At 46.4% G+C, this 17,812-nt stretch overlaps 1 protein-coding gene across 5 annotated transcripts in view; it reads left to right on the forward strand.

Moving 5' to 3' along the window:
• DNAAF8 (dynein axonemal assembly factor 8) overlaps positions 1-1,285 on the forward strand; it is a 97,725-nt gene extending 96,440 nt beyond the window's left edge. For all 5 annotated transcript variants that reach the window (XM_083473604.1, XM_083473602.1, XM_083473605.1 and 2 more), the window contains one exon: positions 1,075-1,285. In XM_083473604.1, the coding sequence (XP_083329730.1) occupies positions 1,075-1,152 (78 nt within the window). In that variant the 3' untranslated portion in view covers positions 1,153-1,285. The remainder of the gene's footprint in view (positions 1-1,074) is intronic.
• The last annotated feature ends 16,527 nt before the right edge of the window (positions 1,286-17,812 follow it).

A 17,812-nucleotide genomic window follows, 5' to 3' on the forward strand; every position in this document is an offset into this window, starting at 1 on the left:
GCAGTTCAGGCTACATGTCAGCTTCACACTTGATGAGAAAGCAAACCCTTGTTTTCAAAGGTGTGTGCATCTAGCAGAGAGCCTCACCTGCTCCAGTCTTGAGCTGCAGTTTTCTGTTTGTGTCACACATAAAGTGAATTATTATTATTATTATTCACTTTTTCCAGCAACAACAGAAGGAACTCAGGAGTGACTTACAAAAACAAGCTTATGTTCAACTGTTGTAAACCACTCTGATTTATCTTTTATGAAAAGGTAAAGGGACCCCTGACCATTAGGTCCAGTCGTGACTGACTCTGGGGTTGGGGCGCTCATCTCGCTTTATTGGCCGTGGGAGCCGGCGTACAGGTTCTGGGTCATGTGGCCAGCATGACTAAGCCGCTTCTGGCGAACCAGAGCAGCGCACAGAAACGCCGTTTACCTTCCCGCCGGAGTGGTACCTATTTATCTACTTGCACTTTGACATGCTTTTGAACTGCTAGGTTGGCAGGAGCAGGGACTGAGCAACGGGAGCTCACCCCGTCACGGGGATTCGAACCGCCGACCTTCTGATGGGCAAGTCCTAGGCTCTGTGGTTTAACCCACAGCGCCACCCGCATCCCTATTTTATGAATAGTGGTACATAAAGATTTTTTTATATGATTTAATTAAAAACAGAGTTAAAAACAGCTTAATGCTCACAATAGCATGCATAAAAGAGCATCTCAACCCCACCCCGATACAAAATATGCAGAAAATTAAGATCCAAAGGTTTGGGTGGATAAAAATGTTTTTCCTGGTACCTAAAAAGAGACAGGGAAATATTCCAGGTATGTCTCCTTGGGGAGATCATTCCACAAATGGGGAGTCACCATGGAGAAGTGTCATTCCTTGTTGCTGCCCTTTGCACCTTTCTCAAGGAGACCATAGAGAGAAGGGCCCTAGACTGCATAAGTGAGCATTGCATCTTGGGCTGCCTTTTCCGAACTGCAGACATGCATGTATGGCGACTTCATGGCTGAGTGTTGGTTTCGAACCTTGGCTGTATCATAGTCAGAGTCCAACAATCTAATGGCTATTTGCTTTCCTTCCCAGGCTGAGGAGCTTCTCTGTGTCCTCTTTGACTCTCTGACTTCTGATAGCAGCTACCAGATTGAAATCCAGGATCCCTAGCCAAGGGCCACCTGGACATATGCTTGGATCCTGCTCAGTCTTGGGGGAACAAGGCAAAGCCAAACCCCCGAAAGAAGAAAGTATGAATATAAGGCACCCACAGTTTCAATAATAAAGTATATCCTTTGTCACATGTCTCAGGTCTGGGGGGGATTGATATTGGTTCGTGCGCCCCACTTTCCAAGCAGTGAGAGGCTTCAGGGATGCCAGTGCTTATGCTACGTCTGGTTTTCTTGGAATGGAGGTCACTGGAGACCACGGTGTCTTTGAGATGCATGGCTTTATTTACATAGATATACAAGCTGAATGTAAGAGGGAAGAGCTCACTGTGTTACCCCCCACACACACACACACACAACAGGTTCTTGCTGCTCTGTTAGGTTTCCAGGGAGCAGCACCCTCCCACCCTCAAATCATCATTTTGGCTTCAGCACACAGAGTTAGTCAAGTCTCTGTGTCTTCCCAGCTCCAAATGTGATTACCGGACCTAGTGTTCTCCTACCCCCTAGGATAAAGTGGTGTCCAGAGAGGTGAGAAAGAGAAGCCTACAACTTCCTTCTAGAGGCATCACTATCTAGTTGTTCCTATGGCAACACATGCACACTGGACCAACTCTTTAGACATCTAAAAAGAGTCCTTAACTAGCTTGGCTAGAGCCATTAATTTCGCAAAGGGACTAGTTTGATCGCTCCAGCAGTTCCTTATACTAGGGACTCTCATCTTACAGATACACAAGCTTGGAGGGGACCTGAATACATCATCCAAACCAGCCCCCCAGGTCTGTAACACCAGGCACCCCCAACCTGCGGCCCTCCAGATGTTTTGGCCTACAACTCCCATGATCCCTAGCTAACAGGACCAGTGGTCAGGGATGATGGGAATTGTAGTCAAAAACATCTGGAGGGCCAAAGGTTGGGGGTGCCTGTGTAACACTATATTCGTTTGCTTGTTTGTTTAATATTTTTCTTGCCTGCCTTTTAGAGCCCTCACAAGGCAACTGGCGTTGAAAGTGGTAAAAACAAAGGAATTTACAAATCACAAATGGCTTCAGATAAAATACGAGGCGGGGCGGGGGGGAGAGAGAGAGAGAGAGAGAGAGAGAGAGAGAGGAGAACAAGAAAGTCATTGTATGTCCGCAATTTACATGCTGATTCATTCACATTATAATTGCATATGCCACTTGTTAGCTTGATATTGAGACACTGCTATCCTCAGCCGTCACTGCCTTCCATTCAGCTCAAACAAATACTCAGATGGAATTTGGGATGGGATACCTGCTGATGAGAAAAACAGGCCCAGCCTGCTGCTATGCCTTTAGTAGCCACTAAACCTGCAGAAATCAGCAGGTGGAGCTCATCGCAGCATGGAGGCAGGCATTATTACCAGCAAATATCTACAGAACGAACTGCGGTTAAAGGCACAGGAGCAGAATCCGGCAACCTTCAGTCTGCTGGGGCCGCTAAGAATGCAGAGATGAGGCAGAGAGAGGAACACCAGGGAATGCCACAGATACTGGTGCCATCGTGGCTAATTGGAAGGAGTCATGGGCTTGGCCGCTTTGTACTGTTGGTGAGCTTATCATTGGAGAGGAAGGGAAAAAATAGCCTAACTTGCTCCTTTTCCTGCAACGAAGGTGTGGCCTCCACGTATAACTTTGCCATGGAAAACAAAACATTCCCACCAGCAAAGCAAGATCTTGTTACAGGGGCAGACTTTGGTGATATGGCACCCAGAATTTGACGCCCTCACCCCGCTTTCTCCAAGGTGGAGAAAGCTTGCTGGGCTTTGAAAAGGTGTCCTCCTTGGCTGCGCAACAAGTGCAGGCGAACCGGTGGCACTGCCCTAAAACCACCTCTGCTTGTTAAAGGGGCAGAGCGACAGAGGCCAGTTCATAAGTTGGCAGTCCTACCATGTTGGACCAGGTGTGGGTAACCTTTGGCCCTCCACATTCTATTTGTCTATTTAACAAAATTTAAATATCGCTTGGTTGTAATAAAACCTCCACCCTGTGTACAGGAAGCAGTTCAGCAACATATTTTTTTTTTTAAAAAATTACAACTCCCATCACCTGTGGCCATTAGCAATGCAACTGCCCACCTACATGGTAGAGTTGCCAGCACCTTCTAGCTGCCTTCTACCACATCAGACCATTGGTGTACCTGTGGTAGTATTGTCTGCACTGACTGGCAGCAGCTCCCCAGGATTTTGGACACAGGTCTTTCTAAACCAGGGTTTCCCAACCTTTGGTCTCCAGCTATTTTTGGACTACAAATCCCATCATCCCTGACCACTGGCCCTGCTAGCTAGGGATGATGGGAGTTGTAGTCCCAAAACAGCTGGAGACCCATGGTTGGAAACACTGTCAGCCTTTCTTAACCTGTGGGTCCCCAGATGTTGTTGAACTACAACTCCCATCACCCCTCGCTAGCAAGGCCAGAGCTCAGGGATGATGGGAGTTGTAGTCCAACCACATCTGGGGACCCACAGGTTGATGTTGGCAATTGAACCTGAGCCTGCCACTGAGCTACAGCCCTTCCTTGGCCCCCCCCCTTGAATTGCCTTTCACAGCAGCTACAGGTAGAGAGACATTAGCAGGTGATCATGTTTCTCTCCCTGCAATCAAAACCCTACTATGGCTGATTCTCTTGAAAAACAGCATGTTGTTGAAGGCACAGCTACAATAACTGCTTGGAAAGTTGGCAGTCCTGCTGCAGTACGGACCTGCAGTGATATAGTAGGCATTGGTTTGCACTGGTGTTAAAAGCCCAGAACCGTTCCTGGGGGAAACAAATCCTTGGGAGTGGTGGGAAATGGATATGTGTGCTTTTGTCCTGAAAATGCATTTCTAAATGTTATGTGCCTTTGGAGCCGAGGGAGGAATGTAAATGTTGAGCCTTAGCTAAGAGAGTTTTTCCAAATCTTTGTTTTTCTTTAAAAGCAAAAAAAGAAAAGAGGGGGCACCTGGATTTGAACCAGGGACCTCTTGATCTGCAGTCAAATGCTCTACCACTGAGCTATACCCCCACTGGCTGGGAAAGTATCCTCTATAATAACACTTAACAGATCATGCTTCTGCTGTTTGCTTCCATCCTTCTGACAGGTTTACTCCGTGCTGCACTCCTTGCTCAGAGTACCTATAATTATATTTCATTATCCTTAATTGTTTAATGGCTGTGTTTTCAGGACCAGTTCCATCTCTGTGCCATTACCCCCCTTGCCCAAAGCCTGCTAGCAGCTGCCTCCCAGGACGGGCTTAGCACATACAGTTCCCGCAGCAGCCTGGAGCTGTTGTCACTCGAGAGGCCGGTGTCTGAGGACACAGCCCTGTTGATTAAGAGGGCAGAGCTCAGCTCACATGGCCCAGCTATCGTTGTGAAGCCAAAGTGCAGCCCTGACAGCAATCCACAGTGAGGCTGAAGGTTGGCCCAGAAAGCCCCACAAATGAAACAAGACAATGTGCACTGCCCTAACATGCCTGGCAGAGGTGGCTGGTGGCTGCTGGAGCCTATAGGATAGAAGGCAGGGAGCCCAACATTAGGGTGAACCAGAGCCAATAGCAGCTGCAGCCACCTAATGCTAGGTTTGTCCCCATCCTGCCTCCTCCCTGCTCAGCTCTACAAGAGGAAGCTGGGGGGCAGGGCCGCCACCTCCTGGACTGGTTGTAAGTCAGGAAGCAGGCATGTGTGGGCTGTCTGAGGACAGACTGAGTCTGGTGGGCCAGTGTTCCATGATCCTTAACGGACTAGCCTCCACTGATTCCAGGGCAGTGCAGCACAACACAGTTTCCAGGAACTGTTCTGCCCTGGGCATGTGGGACCTGGGAAGTAGGGCAGATGCCTCCAGGTAGAACCAACCCCCAGGTTCAATCCCCAGCATCTCCAGGCAGGGCTGCCCAAGAGCTGCTGCCAACCAGTGTGTAGACAATGCTGATCTACATGGGCCAATGGTCCTTCCTCCCATGGGGGGAGAGGCAGCCAAAATTGTTGAGCCTTTTCTAGCAGATACACCAAAGTTCTTGAGCTTTTTTAAGGAGATCACCCCCTAAAGTTGAGCTTTTCTGGGGAGCAGGGCTGGCTCCAGATGGTGCCAAGGCTGAGCATTTGCTAGGTTACCTAAAAAGCTGAGAGCCCACGGCCCTAACATGGTGCCATTTGCACAATCCGCAAGCCCTGGTGTTTGCATGTCCCACCTTGTCCTGGAAAGGGTCCTGGCTCCCCCAAGTCCTGGAACTGAGAGCATTCCTGTGTGCTTTTCAGCCACCCTCTCTCCTCCTCCTCTGTCTTTGTAAGAAAGAATAGTCCTGGTTGATCAGGCCAATGGCCCACCTAGTCCAGCATCCTGCCAGGGGAACCCACAAGCAGGACCCAAACACAAAGGCACTCTCCCTGTGATGGCCTGGGACTCGGAACCAGAGGAGACTCAGTCTGCACCGGATCCTTTGCCTCAGGCATCACCTGAACCAAGTCCAGGGCCTGATCCTGAAGAGTCCCAGTCTGCACAGGTTCCCCTGCAACAAACCCCAGCTGGACCGAGTCAGGGGCCTGAGCTTACCCTGACTCCAGATTCAGGGATTACCTTGTTGCCTTCAGCTGGGCCATCACTTACAGCTGCTCCACTTACCGGTTTGGTCAGGGGAGGCTGTGGCGGCCTCTGGGTCTAGTAACCCACCAACATCTACCGAGCTGCAGAGACTAAGGTCTGAGAGAAGGAGAGACCTGAGTACTCGCAGGAGGAGTGCTCGCCTTCGGGCGAAACAGGGAGGTGAGTCGCTGGGGAATCAGGACCAGCCACTACCCTGACAAAGATAAAAGGCTGTTGGACCCTGCCCCAGGTTGCGGGAGCAACATTGCTGTATGCTAGATCCCGCCTGAGATCCTGTACCTGTCCTCGCCTGGTTTCCTGCGTGTCTTGCCTTGGCCCTGTTGGACTGACTCGTAGCGAAACCTACGGATTCTGGACCGGTCCTGGACTGTGTTTCACGGGTTACCCCCAGGCCCAGCACACTCCCTTCCTGCAACTTCCAGTGGAGGCGGAGCATAGCCATTGTGGCTAGTAGCCATCAATAACCTTATCCTCTGTGAATGTGTCCAATCCTCTTTTAAAGCCATCCAATTTAGTGGCCATCACTGCCTCCTTTGGAGGGACTTTCTCCCCCCCCCGACTCTTCCCACATTCAGCTTTGTTTGATGTCCACAAGTTCTAGTGTTTAGAAAAAACTTCTCTATCCACTTTCTCCATGCTGTATATAATTTCATAAACGTCTGCCATATCACTTACTCACTCGCCTTTTCTCTAAACGAAAGAAGTCCCAAATGCTGCCTGCCATTCCTCATAGAGGAGTTGCTCCGTTCTCTTGGTCAGCTTGGCTGCCAGTGTGTGTAGTGGTTAGAATGTTGGACTAGGACTTGGGAGATCAGAGTTCAAATCTCCATGTGATCGTGAAGTTCACTGGGTGACTGGGTGTCCGTCACAGCCTAATCTACCTCGCAGGGTGGTCCTTCATTGGGTCCACCAAGGCACCTGTCATGTTTTTGAGTCTAAAGAGCCCTTCAGGGCCACATGGGCAGTGTTCAAAATTCACCAGGCACATGAAGTTGCTACTGACTTAGGTCCAGTTGCGACTGTGGAGATTATTGGGCACCAGGCTGGCGACCACAGTTTAAAAACCTCTGCCTTAGTCCATAGTTAATCCCATTTCTATTTCCACTCTGTGTAATTCTCCTTCTTGCATAACGTGAATTGTTGCAAGAGCAAGCTACAGTCAAGCAATATAGTTGAGGTCATAGAATTGGACCCCAAGATTCATCTAGTCCAACCCCCTGGTGAATAGACATTCCCTTGTGGTGACCATAACCTTGAAGGTGCCATTGGGTGCCCAGCTTATATATCTGATCTTCTAACATCATGAGAGATGATGCCTCTGAGCTGCCTTAACTACAGATGGCGGCTTTACTGGAAGGCTGGTGGTGAGTTCTTTGATGGGTCAGACTGAGCTCCCAGAGGCTTATCCCAACTTGTATCCCAAATGTCAGTCACTTCCCCTACCTGGGCAGTTATCTTTCCACAAGGACCAACATTGATGCCAAAATTCAGCTTCACCTGAGCTGTGCGAGTGCAGCTTTCTCCCGATTGAAGTGCACAGTGTTTGAGGACTGGGACATTCGCAAGGAAACCAAAATGCTTGTTTACAAAGCTACTGTACTACCAACCTTACTATATGCTTGTGAAACACGGACCACTTATAAAAGCCATCTCCAGCTCCTCGGAAGATTCCATCAATGGTATCTCCGAAAAATTTGACACATCACTTGGGAAGACAGGCAAACTAATGCCAGTGTACTGGAAGAAGCAAAGATCGCCAGTGTCAAAGCAATGATTCTTCAACATCAACTTTGTTGGAACGGTCATGTTGTGCGGATGCCTGATTATCACCTTCCAAAGCGATCCTTAAAGATGGAAAGTATAATGCTGGTGGCCGACAAAAGACATTTAAAGACTCTCTCAAGGCAAATCTAAAAAAAAAGTAGTATAAACACTGACAACTAGGAAACACTGGCCTGCGAGTGCTCCAGTTGGAGAACAGCCTTTACCAAAGGTATTGTAGACTTTGAAGACACTCTAACTCAGGAGAAAAGGGAGAAACGTGCTAAGAGGAAGGCATGCTTGGCAAACCCTCATGATGATTAACTCCTACCCGGAAACCTATGTCCCCACTGTGGAAGAATGTGTGGATCCAGAATTGGCCACCACAGTCACTTACAGACTCACTGTTAAGACCGTGTTTATGGAAGACAATCTTACTCGGCTACAAGTGATTGCCGAAGAAAAGAAGATCCCAGCTTGTATAGCAATTACAGCCCTGCTTGGTCAGGGCAAGTTGCAGGCTGACCGCCCTTTTTAAGTGCTGCTGAATGTCCAGACATCCCTGGAGAATGAATTACAGCCACCTTGGTGCCATCTGTTAAGGCTATTTTGTCTGTTTCCCCCACAAAGGGATGTTATTGATGTGTTCCTATCCAGGCAGCGACACGTCCTCGGCGGTCATATTTCTCCCCCGTGGCCAGTGCCCCAAAGGCCGTCTCCAAAAAGGGGCAAAGAGCATTTCCTGGTGTTTGCACACTTGTGACCTGCTCTCACCTTTCCTCAGCAAGATGCAGAGCCAGGCGCCTGGAGGTCTCCAGCAGGGGAAGGTGGGCCTCACTCACCTGGCGAAGGCTATCTTCTAGGCTAGCCTGCATAGCCAGCCTCCCACCAATAGGTTTAGCCACTAATAAGTTCATATAATCTATAGCTCTTATCCGAGCAGCTGTGGTGTGGGAAACTGAGGTGGCTAAAAGGTACATTGCTGAAGGCTTTTGCTCTTTTTCCTTTCCTAAATTAGACTGTTAGAATATCCGGCCTGTAGTAACTCAGATGCAGATTTCAGTTGGCTTGTTTTCCTCTACCCTGCCCATCCTTTTTACCTTTTGTGTCATCCCTTTTTCGACTGTGAGCCAGACAATTCCAGTTTCTCATTTTTTGAATCTTATTGGGATATGCACAGCTTGCAGATTTAACATATAGAAGAAGAGAAGAAGAAGGCACATTTAAAGACGACTGGAAAATGTTTACTGTGAGTGAAAATTGTGTTCATTTAATGTGTTCATCTTAATGCTGGTAGCATTAAGATAAATTCAACAGTGTAAATAAGATTTGATGGATATAACATTGGATTACTGAATGGTTTAGTTCATGTAAAATATGCAGGGATGTATGGTATGCAAAATGAACCATGGAAGGAGAAGCAGGGAAGTCGTTGATTTAAGGTTGTTTAAATGAATATTTTGAAATGTAATTTAGAAAATTTAAAAGTGTGTGTGTGTGTGTGTGTGTGTGTGTGTGTGTGTATGTATATGTGTGTGTGTGTGTGTGTGTGTATGTATATATATATATATATATATATATATATATATATATATATATATATGAATCTTAGGTCCAATTTTTCCACATCAGTTCACTTTTTTTTTATAGTCCTCACAAAAATTCATCAGCATTTTATTGAATTTGTCCTAATACACACCATTTTGCATGCCATTTTCCCCAATAAACACATCTTTTGCAAAACAATTTCCCTAATATGACACATTTTTGCAAGCTATTTCCACTAATACATGCATTTTTACACACATTTTACCCAGGTATATGCCTTTCTGTATGCGCTATGTGGCTAGAGAAACGCACTGTGAAATTCGGAGATGCGTGAAATTTAAAGTGTGGCTGTGAATTGGGTGGGTTTGCCTTTAAATGTGGACCAAATCTTATTTCTTTCCCCCATGGACTTCAGAGCAGCTTGCATGTGGAGGAGAACAAAATGAAGAAGCTGCAGCAGATAGCCTCAAGGTCACATTCCTTGGAAGACAAAGGAGAGGCAATTATTAGTGACAAGGAGGCTGTGGGTGATTTCCTGCTACTTGTTCAGGAACATAGGAAGCTGCCTTGGACTGAGCCAGACCCTTCAGCCATCTGGCTCAGTACTGCCCGCACTGACTGGCAGCAGCTCCCCAGCAGTTCAGACCAAGAGTCTCTCCCAGCCCTACCTGGAGATGCTGAGGATGGAAACCTCCATGCAAAGGGGATGCTCTACTCCTGAACTACCACCCTTCCCTAAAACTAAGTCAGAACATAGGAAGCTGCCTTAAACGGAGTCAGAACATTGGTCCATCTAGTTCAGTATGGTCTACACTGACTGGCAGCAACACCCCAGGGATTTAATCCTCATAAATTTGCAGCCCTGCCTGGGGATGCCATGATTTGAACCTGGGGCCAGTCATTGAGCTACAGATGCACCCAGTGTGCATAGGAAGCTGCATGAGACTGAGTCTGACTGTTGGTCCATCCACCTCTGTTTACATTGGTTGGCAGAGGTTCTTCAGGGGTTCAGGAGGCGAATCATTTTTAGTCCTACCTGGGGATTGAACCGGGAACCATAGAATCCTAGAGTTCGAAGGGAACCTGAGGATCATCTAGTCTAACCGACTGCAGTGCAGGACTATGCAGCTGTCACATACGGGGATCAAACCTGCAACCTTGGTGTTATCAGCACCATTCTCTAACCCGCTGAGCTATCCAGGCTCAAACCTCCTGCATGCAGAATATGTGCTCTAGTGCTGCCCTATGGCCTGCCTGCAACAAACAGAGTAAGCTCCCAGTCCTCATGGTTCTGAAGATAGGGCTGAATTAAATAGAAGCATGGGACTCTGCCTTATACTGAGTCCGGCCATTGGTCCATCTGGCTCAGCTTTGCCTACATTGCCCGGCCACAGCTTTCCTGGAGTCTTTCTCTCCAGCCCTACCAGGGATTGAACCTGGCCTTTGCCACACGCAAAGCAGTTGCTCTAACAGTAAGCTACAGCCTTTCCTTTGTGACACCAGTCAGGCAACGCACTCAGAGAAAGTGCTTTACATCTTACTGAACTCCCCATGATCAAGGGTCTGGAAACCAAGCCTTATGAGGAATGGTTGAGGGAATTGGGTAGATTTTCAAATATCTATTTATTTAATTTTTGAATACATTTTTATTAAATTTTCATTTTAAACAAACAAAAAAAACCCCCCAGTAAATTTCAACATCCATTTACACACCTCTTTCCCCACCACTCTGCTGAGCAGTGACTTCCCTCCCTCCCGCTAACAGGTTTTTTATTTCCAATCTAAATCCAGTTTCCTGGTTATTTCAAGTCCATGTCGTAAGATTTATTTCAATCCTGCTAGTGTTTTCAAACTTCTACAGTTATTATTTATATAGTCAATAAATTTACTCCAGTCTCTTTGGAATTTTGATTCATCCTGGTTTTGGATCCTACAGGTTAGTTTTGCTAATTCTGCATAGTCCATCATCTTCGTCTGCCACTCCTCCAACATCGATAATACCTATGATTTCTAATTTTGGGCTAATAAAGTTCTCGCCACGGTTGTTGCATACATAAACAGTCTTTGGTCCATCTTTGCAATTTCCTCTCCCATCAAGCCTAGCAAAAAGGCTTCCAGCTTTTGGGGAAAGGTATATTTAAACATCTTTTTCAATTCGTTATAATTCAACTCCCAAAAGGATTTTATTTTCTCACATGTCCACCACATGTGATAAAACATTTTCAAATATCTAAAGGGCTGTCGAGAGGGAACAAGCTTTTTTTCTCCTGCTCCGGAGGGTAGGTCCCAAATCAATAGATTCAAGCTACAAGAAAGGAGATTCTGACTAGACATCAATAAGAACTCTTTGGCAGTAAGAGCTGTTTGACAGTGGAATGGACTTCACTGGAAGGTGGTGGAGTCTCCTTCCTTGGAGGTTTATAAGCAGAAGTAGGATGGCCAGCAGTCATGGATGATCTAGCTGAGGTTCCTGCATTTAAGGCGGTTGGGCTAGATGGCCCTTGGTGTCCCTTCCAGCTCTGTGACTCTATTATTCTTGCTTTCCTCTCCTTGAATTCCAAGCATGAGGGATTAGCCAGCCTGAGCTGAGTAAAATTAATAAATGTTGAGAGAGAGAGAAAGAGCACAAAGAGGGAAGTCGCGTTGATGGGGAGGAATTCTCAGCTTTCCGCAGCTGGCCTTTACTTGCAAACAATCCATTTAGATTATGAAAGCAAAAAAATTGAGGACAAAACAAGCGAGATTGTTTGCTTCTCAAAGAAAGAATAGAAAAGAAATGGCATTTAGAAGGGAAATTATGTAGGATATCGTCTGCTCCCCTCCCTTCTTCGCCCAGAGTCCTTGGGAGGGGATTCCTGGGACTCAGCAGAAGGAAACATAATTGGATATTAAAATTAGACCAAGTGACCAGAGGGGGTGGGCGGGGGGAGGGAATCTGCAAGGAATTTTTCTTTCTGAGTCCGCTATCAGGAACACAAGGGCAAACTCAAGCATTTCCCCACTCTGTCTTAGGTTAAGTGACCATTTATGACCTGGGTTCTGCTTCTGAACCTGCCCCAAAGTGCCGGTCTCTGCCAGTGCCTGACCCCAAATCAATGGGATCCATGCTGTGTGGGAAGCATTTTTATATAGCATGGTCACTAGTGTGGGATGTGAAACACAAGAGCAGTCAAGTACAACATTCCTAGAGTGAACATGTTTACACATGTGGAAGAATGTTTGTCCAGCCAGCAGGTAAACTTCCTGTTTCCTTCTGGGCTGGGACAGACTTCCTCTGCATGTGACCAGAGGTGGACATGGCCTCACCTGTGCAGGTAACAACAAAAGCACAGGGCAGGGCAGCCGTCTCTCTCCTTTTTTGACTACATGTGTTGAAGAAGCAATATCTGCTTAGCCAAAGATGCTCTCTTGGCTTCCAGTCAAGAGAGGACAAAGGGATTGTCTCCTTATGAGATAGTTTCAGGTGTATGTCACTTTTCTAAGCTAAGTCTGCCTTCTGGGATCCGACTGTGAACAGAATGTGAGTGAGTAAACTCTTTTTATACTTTTTTAGAAGTTTCTGCTAAATTGTGAACTTGTTAACACAAGTTGGAAAGGCTATAATCAAACAATATATCCCCTCCTGCATCCCTGAACATTCCCACAATTAGGTGTCACTGGCTGCTTCTGGGTGGAGCTAAGAGTTTCCTGTTGCCATTTTGTTCTTTTTTAAAGAAGTTACACATGTTGCAAAAGTTATGTAATTCCACCGCAGAGAACAGCAAGACAAATAACGTCATTCATGGCAGAAGATTAACTGCAGAGGAATGGAAACAGTGCTGCCTGTGAGGAATACAAAGCGGAACAGTAAGCAATGCCTTCTTACAACCCCAGGGCTAATTCCTGTCTCCTTCTGTAAAACGTGATGGTGATGGGGTTATGGCCAACTCTGTAAAGTTGGATTCTTGCTTCATGGTGTAATTGCTCTCAGAATGGCTCCCCATGTGGCCAGTCCCATCCCCTGGGCTGTATTATCTATGTGCATGCCCCCTGCAGCGCAGACACCCATGTGTATGACAGGAGCTGAAGCCAATAATTGATTATGGCAATTGAAAGTGACTAAGGGAACGTGAGTGGCGCTGTGGGTCACAGAGCCTAGGACTTGCCCATCAGAAGGTCGGCGGTTCGAATCCCCGCGATGGGGTGAGCTCCCATTGCTCAGTCCCTGCTCCTGCCAACCTAGCAGTTCGAAAGCACATCAAAGTGCAAGTAGATAAATAGGTACCGCTCTGGCGGGGAGGTAAACGGCGTTTCCGTGTGCTGCTTTGGGTCTCCAGAAGCGGCTTAGTCATGCTGGCCACATGACCCGGAAGCTGTACGCCGGCTCCCTCGGCCACTAAAGCGAGATGAGTGCCGCAACCCCAGAGTCGGCCACGACTAGACCTAATGGTCAGGGGTCCCTTTACCTTTACCTTAAGGGAAGGTATGGGGAGGGCAGGAGGTTGCTGTGCTGCCACCCTTAAGGCCACGGCACTTTGCTTCCACCAGACATCCTCGGTCACCTTGAACTCCCAGATGCTTTGGGCTTGAGTTCTGTGAATAGAGTCTGTTAAGGTTTCTTGTTATGGTAGTTCCCGCCCTCAATTTGAGTGAGTGCTCTGTGTGCCCATTCAAAGATTATGAGGTCTGCAAGCAGTGATTTAAGCCACGAGGCAACAAACTGTGTAGGATCACTCTCTTTCACTCCATCTTCAAAAGAACACAAATGTCCTATTTTGATTTTCTGCATCTATATTTTCTTTTTCTAATCTCTGATCTTTTTGTCATGGATTGGGCTTATTTCTTTTGTTGCTGTAGTTGTTTCTGTTAAAGAGTCAAGCCTCGTGTTACGTCCTGTCAGTTTCGTTTCCATTGGAAGCATTAGTTAGTTTGTTTTTTACTAAATTCCTTTATGGCTCATTCTTACACTGCAAATTCTTCTTTTAAGATGTTGTTACCATTTTCTTGCTCCAACGAGGAAGAGACCTCTTCTGAGGGCGGCGCCATCTTGGCTGTTGAAGTGAGCCTTCTCTCTTTTATGTTCAGCTGTTCTGAATCCCTTTGCATTCCCTTTTCCTTTCTTCGAGGTTTTGGGTTTTTTTGAGACAGCAGGGATTTTTCCCTCCAAGCTGTTTTCCTAGGCCTTGGAGCAGAGCTTAGAGTTTAACTTTTGGCGTGAGTTGATGGTTCTGTGACAATCTGAATTGACAGCAGCGAGCAGAGAATGACAAATGTGTCAGTCTTCTTCCTCTGGGCTCCTTTTGGAAACCAGCTGGGTCAAGGCACAAATAGCTGCAGCAGAAGCGGGGAGCGGCAGGGCAGAGTTTTGACACCTTCTGGAGCTCCTTGCATTGCAGAATGCCAGGCTTAGTATGCCAGGACAGCAGAGCAAGCCAAATCTGTGATTGGTGCTGACACCTGAATTTGAACGGTGAGGTCAGGCAAGGCTGGACACCAAAAATCATAATTATCATCTGTGAAAGGATCAGATATTTCAATAGATGAAGCTTTGATGACTCTGAAGAACAAATCCCTCAGCCTGACCTGAAGGAGCTGAATTGAATATTTGCCATCCTTTGAAAATTGACTGGACTGTTTAGTTTTGTTGAATGTGACATTTCAAACTCTGCTTCCCATTTTGAATGTGAAACGTGTATCTCAAAATTTGAAAACCGAGTGTTTGGGACTCGTTGGCGTCTTTGGCTTTCCTTGATTTTTGCAATTGACATAATATAATATCACCAAGGCAACTATCTGTAAACAACAATAAACGTCCATAAAAACGGCAAAAATAGTTTCTTTCCCAAATAGGTTTTATCTTAAACAATTGCAAACGCAGTAAATAAAGAGTTCCATTGTAATATATCAGTGGTTCAGTGCTCAATTCTTCTCTTTCCAAAATAGATTTTATCTTGAACAATTGAAAACACAGTAATAAAGAGTCCATTTGTGATATACCAGTGGTTCAGTGCTCAGACGTCATTCCGGTAATCAGAGGTTTCATTGCTAAAGAGCTTAGACATCGAGCTGTCAAAATTAATTGTAACAGAATTGCACTGAATTAACAATTAGAATAAGGAAAATTAAAATTAAAAAGACGTTGAGAATGCATAATTAAGAGATACCTTTGTAGTGAATAATATGCGAGAGAAGACAGCATGTAAATGACTTAAAGCAGGGGTATATCTACTGTACAAGAATAAAGGTGTGACAATAACTAGTCTACTAGAACATACATAGTTAATACCCCCAGTCCCACTAATACAAAAAAATCTGTATAGAAACTTACCTGTCCCCATCTGCATGTTTCCATTGGGAGGAGCATAGAAAGAGGACGATGTCCTTCAGTTTGTTAAACCTCCTTAGGAACCATGGGTAGGGCTCACAAATTTAAAAACATAGTGGTGAAGAGTCCACAAATACAGCTGCATGTAATTGCATGAATCCTGCGAACTCTAATGTTGAATTTAATCCATATGGAACTACTGGATTGAGTTTATAAATATACTTGGGTTCCATCTGGGAAAGTAATCTGGACACATTAACACCAGTTAATGAGTAAGGTGAAGATATGTGCTTTACAACAAAGAAGTGAAAGTCATCAGAAGTGTGGTTTTGTTCAATGAAGTGTTCAACCAGTGGAGCCTCTCTGATTTTGCTTCTAATGTGGGATCAGTGTTCTAAAATAAGAGTCTTAACAGGGCAGGTGGTGGCACCAATGTATATCAACTGGCAAGTGCATTTGATTGAATAAATCACATTTCTGGCGCCACAGTAAGTGGACCCATTCGATTTCAGAATGGTGGAGCTGTTAGGGACACGATAAGAGGCAGTTTCAATAACTTGGTTGCAGGCTAAACAGCCTCCACACTTTGTCCCAGTGGCAGATGAGAAATTTTCTGTGGTCTTTTAAAATCACTGTGAGCCAGAAAATATTTTAAATTGTGGGGTCTGCAGAACCCTATCAAGGGAGAGAGATCACAACCTGCAATGTGAGATACAATGCCTCAGTATCTGTTTATGATTTGTCTTACCTCCATCATCCTAAAAAAGAACTTTATATTCCCACTGGTTTGGAAACATTAGGAAGAACTTCCTGACAGCAAGAGCTGTTCGACAGTGGAATTTGCTGCCAAGGAGTGTGGTGGAGTCTCCTTCTTTGGAGGTCTTTAAGCAGAGGCTTGACAACCATATGTCAGGAGTGCTCTGATGGTGTTTCCTGCTTGGCAGGGGGTTGGACTCGATGGCCCTTGTGGTCTCTTCCAACTCTATGATTCTATGATTCTAAGGAGAGATTGAAACAGGCTTGGCGCTGCTTTTAAAAGCAATGGGGCAAGACTGTGGCAGGATTCTCCCCATTGTGTTCTTGGTGGAATGAAAGCAGCTCCCACAATTCTGACTGTAAGGGCTGCCGGACAGTGGAACGAATTCCCTCGGAAAGTGACAGACTCTCCTTCATTGGAGACTTTTAAAAAGAGGCTGGGTGGCCATCTGCCAGAGATTATTTAGCTGCAACTCCTGCATTATATTCCAGCGTTGGACTGTGTGACCCTTGGAGTCCCTTGCAACTCTGCAGTTCTGTGATTCTAAGACACAGCAAAGGGTGTTGAGCTAGCAGGCAGGCGAGTGTTAATAATAATGCGCGCCCAAGGAATAAAATGCAACAGTTGCACAACATCGCAATCCGTTGCGCAGCAATGCTACCAGCAACCAACTTGTGTAGTCTTTTGCGCAACAGCACCCCACTGTCACAAAATATTTCCTCAGCACAATAAGTAGACTGCTAAGTGACTTTAACTATCTGGGATACAACTCAAGAAGTGCAGGAAGGATGGTGAGGGAAAGGTCCTCTGGCCATGGCATTGTTTTCTTGACTGATCTAAGCCGCGTCCCCGAGCCAGGTCATGGCAAAGCAAAGCAAAATCCTTGCTGTTGCTCCCTGCCACAAATTACAGGCTGCAGGTGATCTCAGCCTCCCTCCCCTTTCTGTTAGGAAAAAGGCTCTTCAGTGGTGAATCTTTCATAGCCTTAGCAAGCCCCAGCAGCTGCAGTTGCCATGGCAACTGGCAGAGGCCTGCAGGGTGCCAGCGAGCCTTGTTGCACAGAATCAGTGGCAGACAGCTTCAACTCTGGATATGGGAGGGGGGATGAGACGGGGAGGCAAGGAAGTACAGGAACTCCACTACTACGGCAAGATAATACATCTCAGTTCTCCTCTCACCTTGCGAGGCTGAAATGTGCCAGCCTCAGAACCCTTCCTTGACTCAAATGCTCCCAAACTTTTCATGTCCCAACCACAGACTGGTTTGTAAGGGCAAATGGGGCAATACCCCACCCGTCTCAGTTTGCCCTCAGCCAGCCGACACCTGCCTGCCTTCTGGCAGTACAACCAGCCCAGGATGTAGCTATGGCTGTCATTTCCCACTGGCCACATTCACACCAAAGTACAGTGGTACCTCGGGTTAAGAACTTAATTCGTTCTGGAGGCCCGTTCTTAACCTGAAACTGTTCTTAACCTGAGGTACCACTTTAGCTAATGGGTCCTCCCGCTGCCGCCACGCAATTTCTCTTCTCATCCTGAAGCAAAGTTCTTAACCTGAGGTACTATTTCTGGGTTAGCGGAGTCTGTAACCTGAAGCATCTGTAACCCGAAGCACCGCTGTACCTTTCTTCCAACGGAGGCTCTGCCATAGGCGCCAACTCTCAGAGGCCCAGCTCTTTCCTCCCCCCC

The sequence above is a fragment of the Podarcis liolepis genome (assembly GCF_965112155.1).
Source record: "Podarcis liolepis genome assembly, chromosome: 14".
Classification (NCBI taxonomy): domain Eukaryota; kingdom Metazoa; phylum Chordata; class Lepidosauria; order Squamata; family Lacertidae; genus Podarcis; species Podarcis liolepis.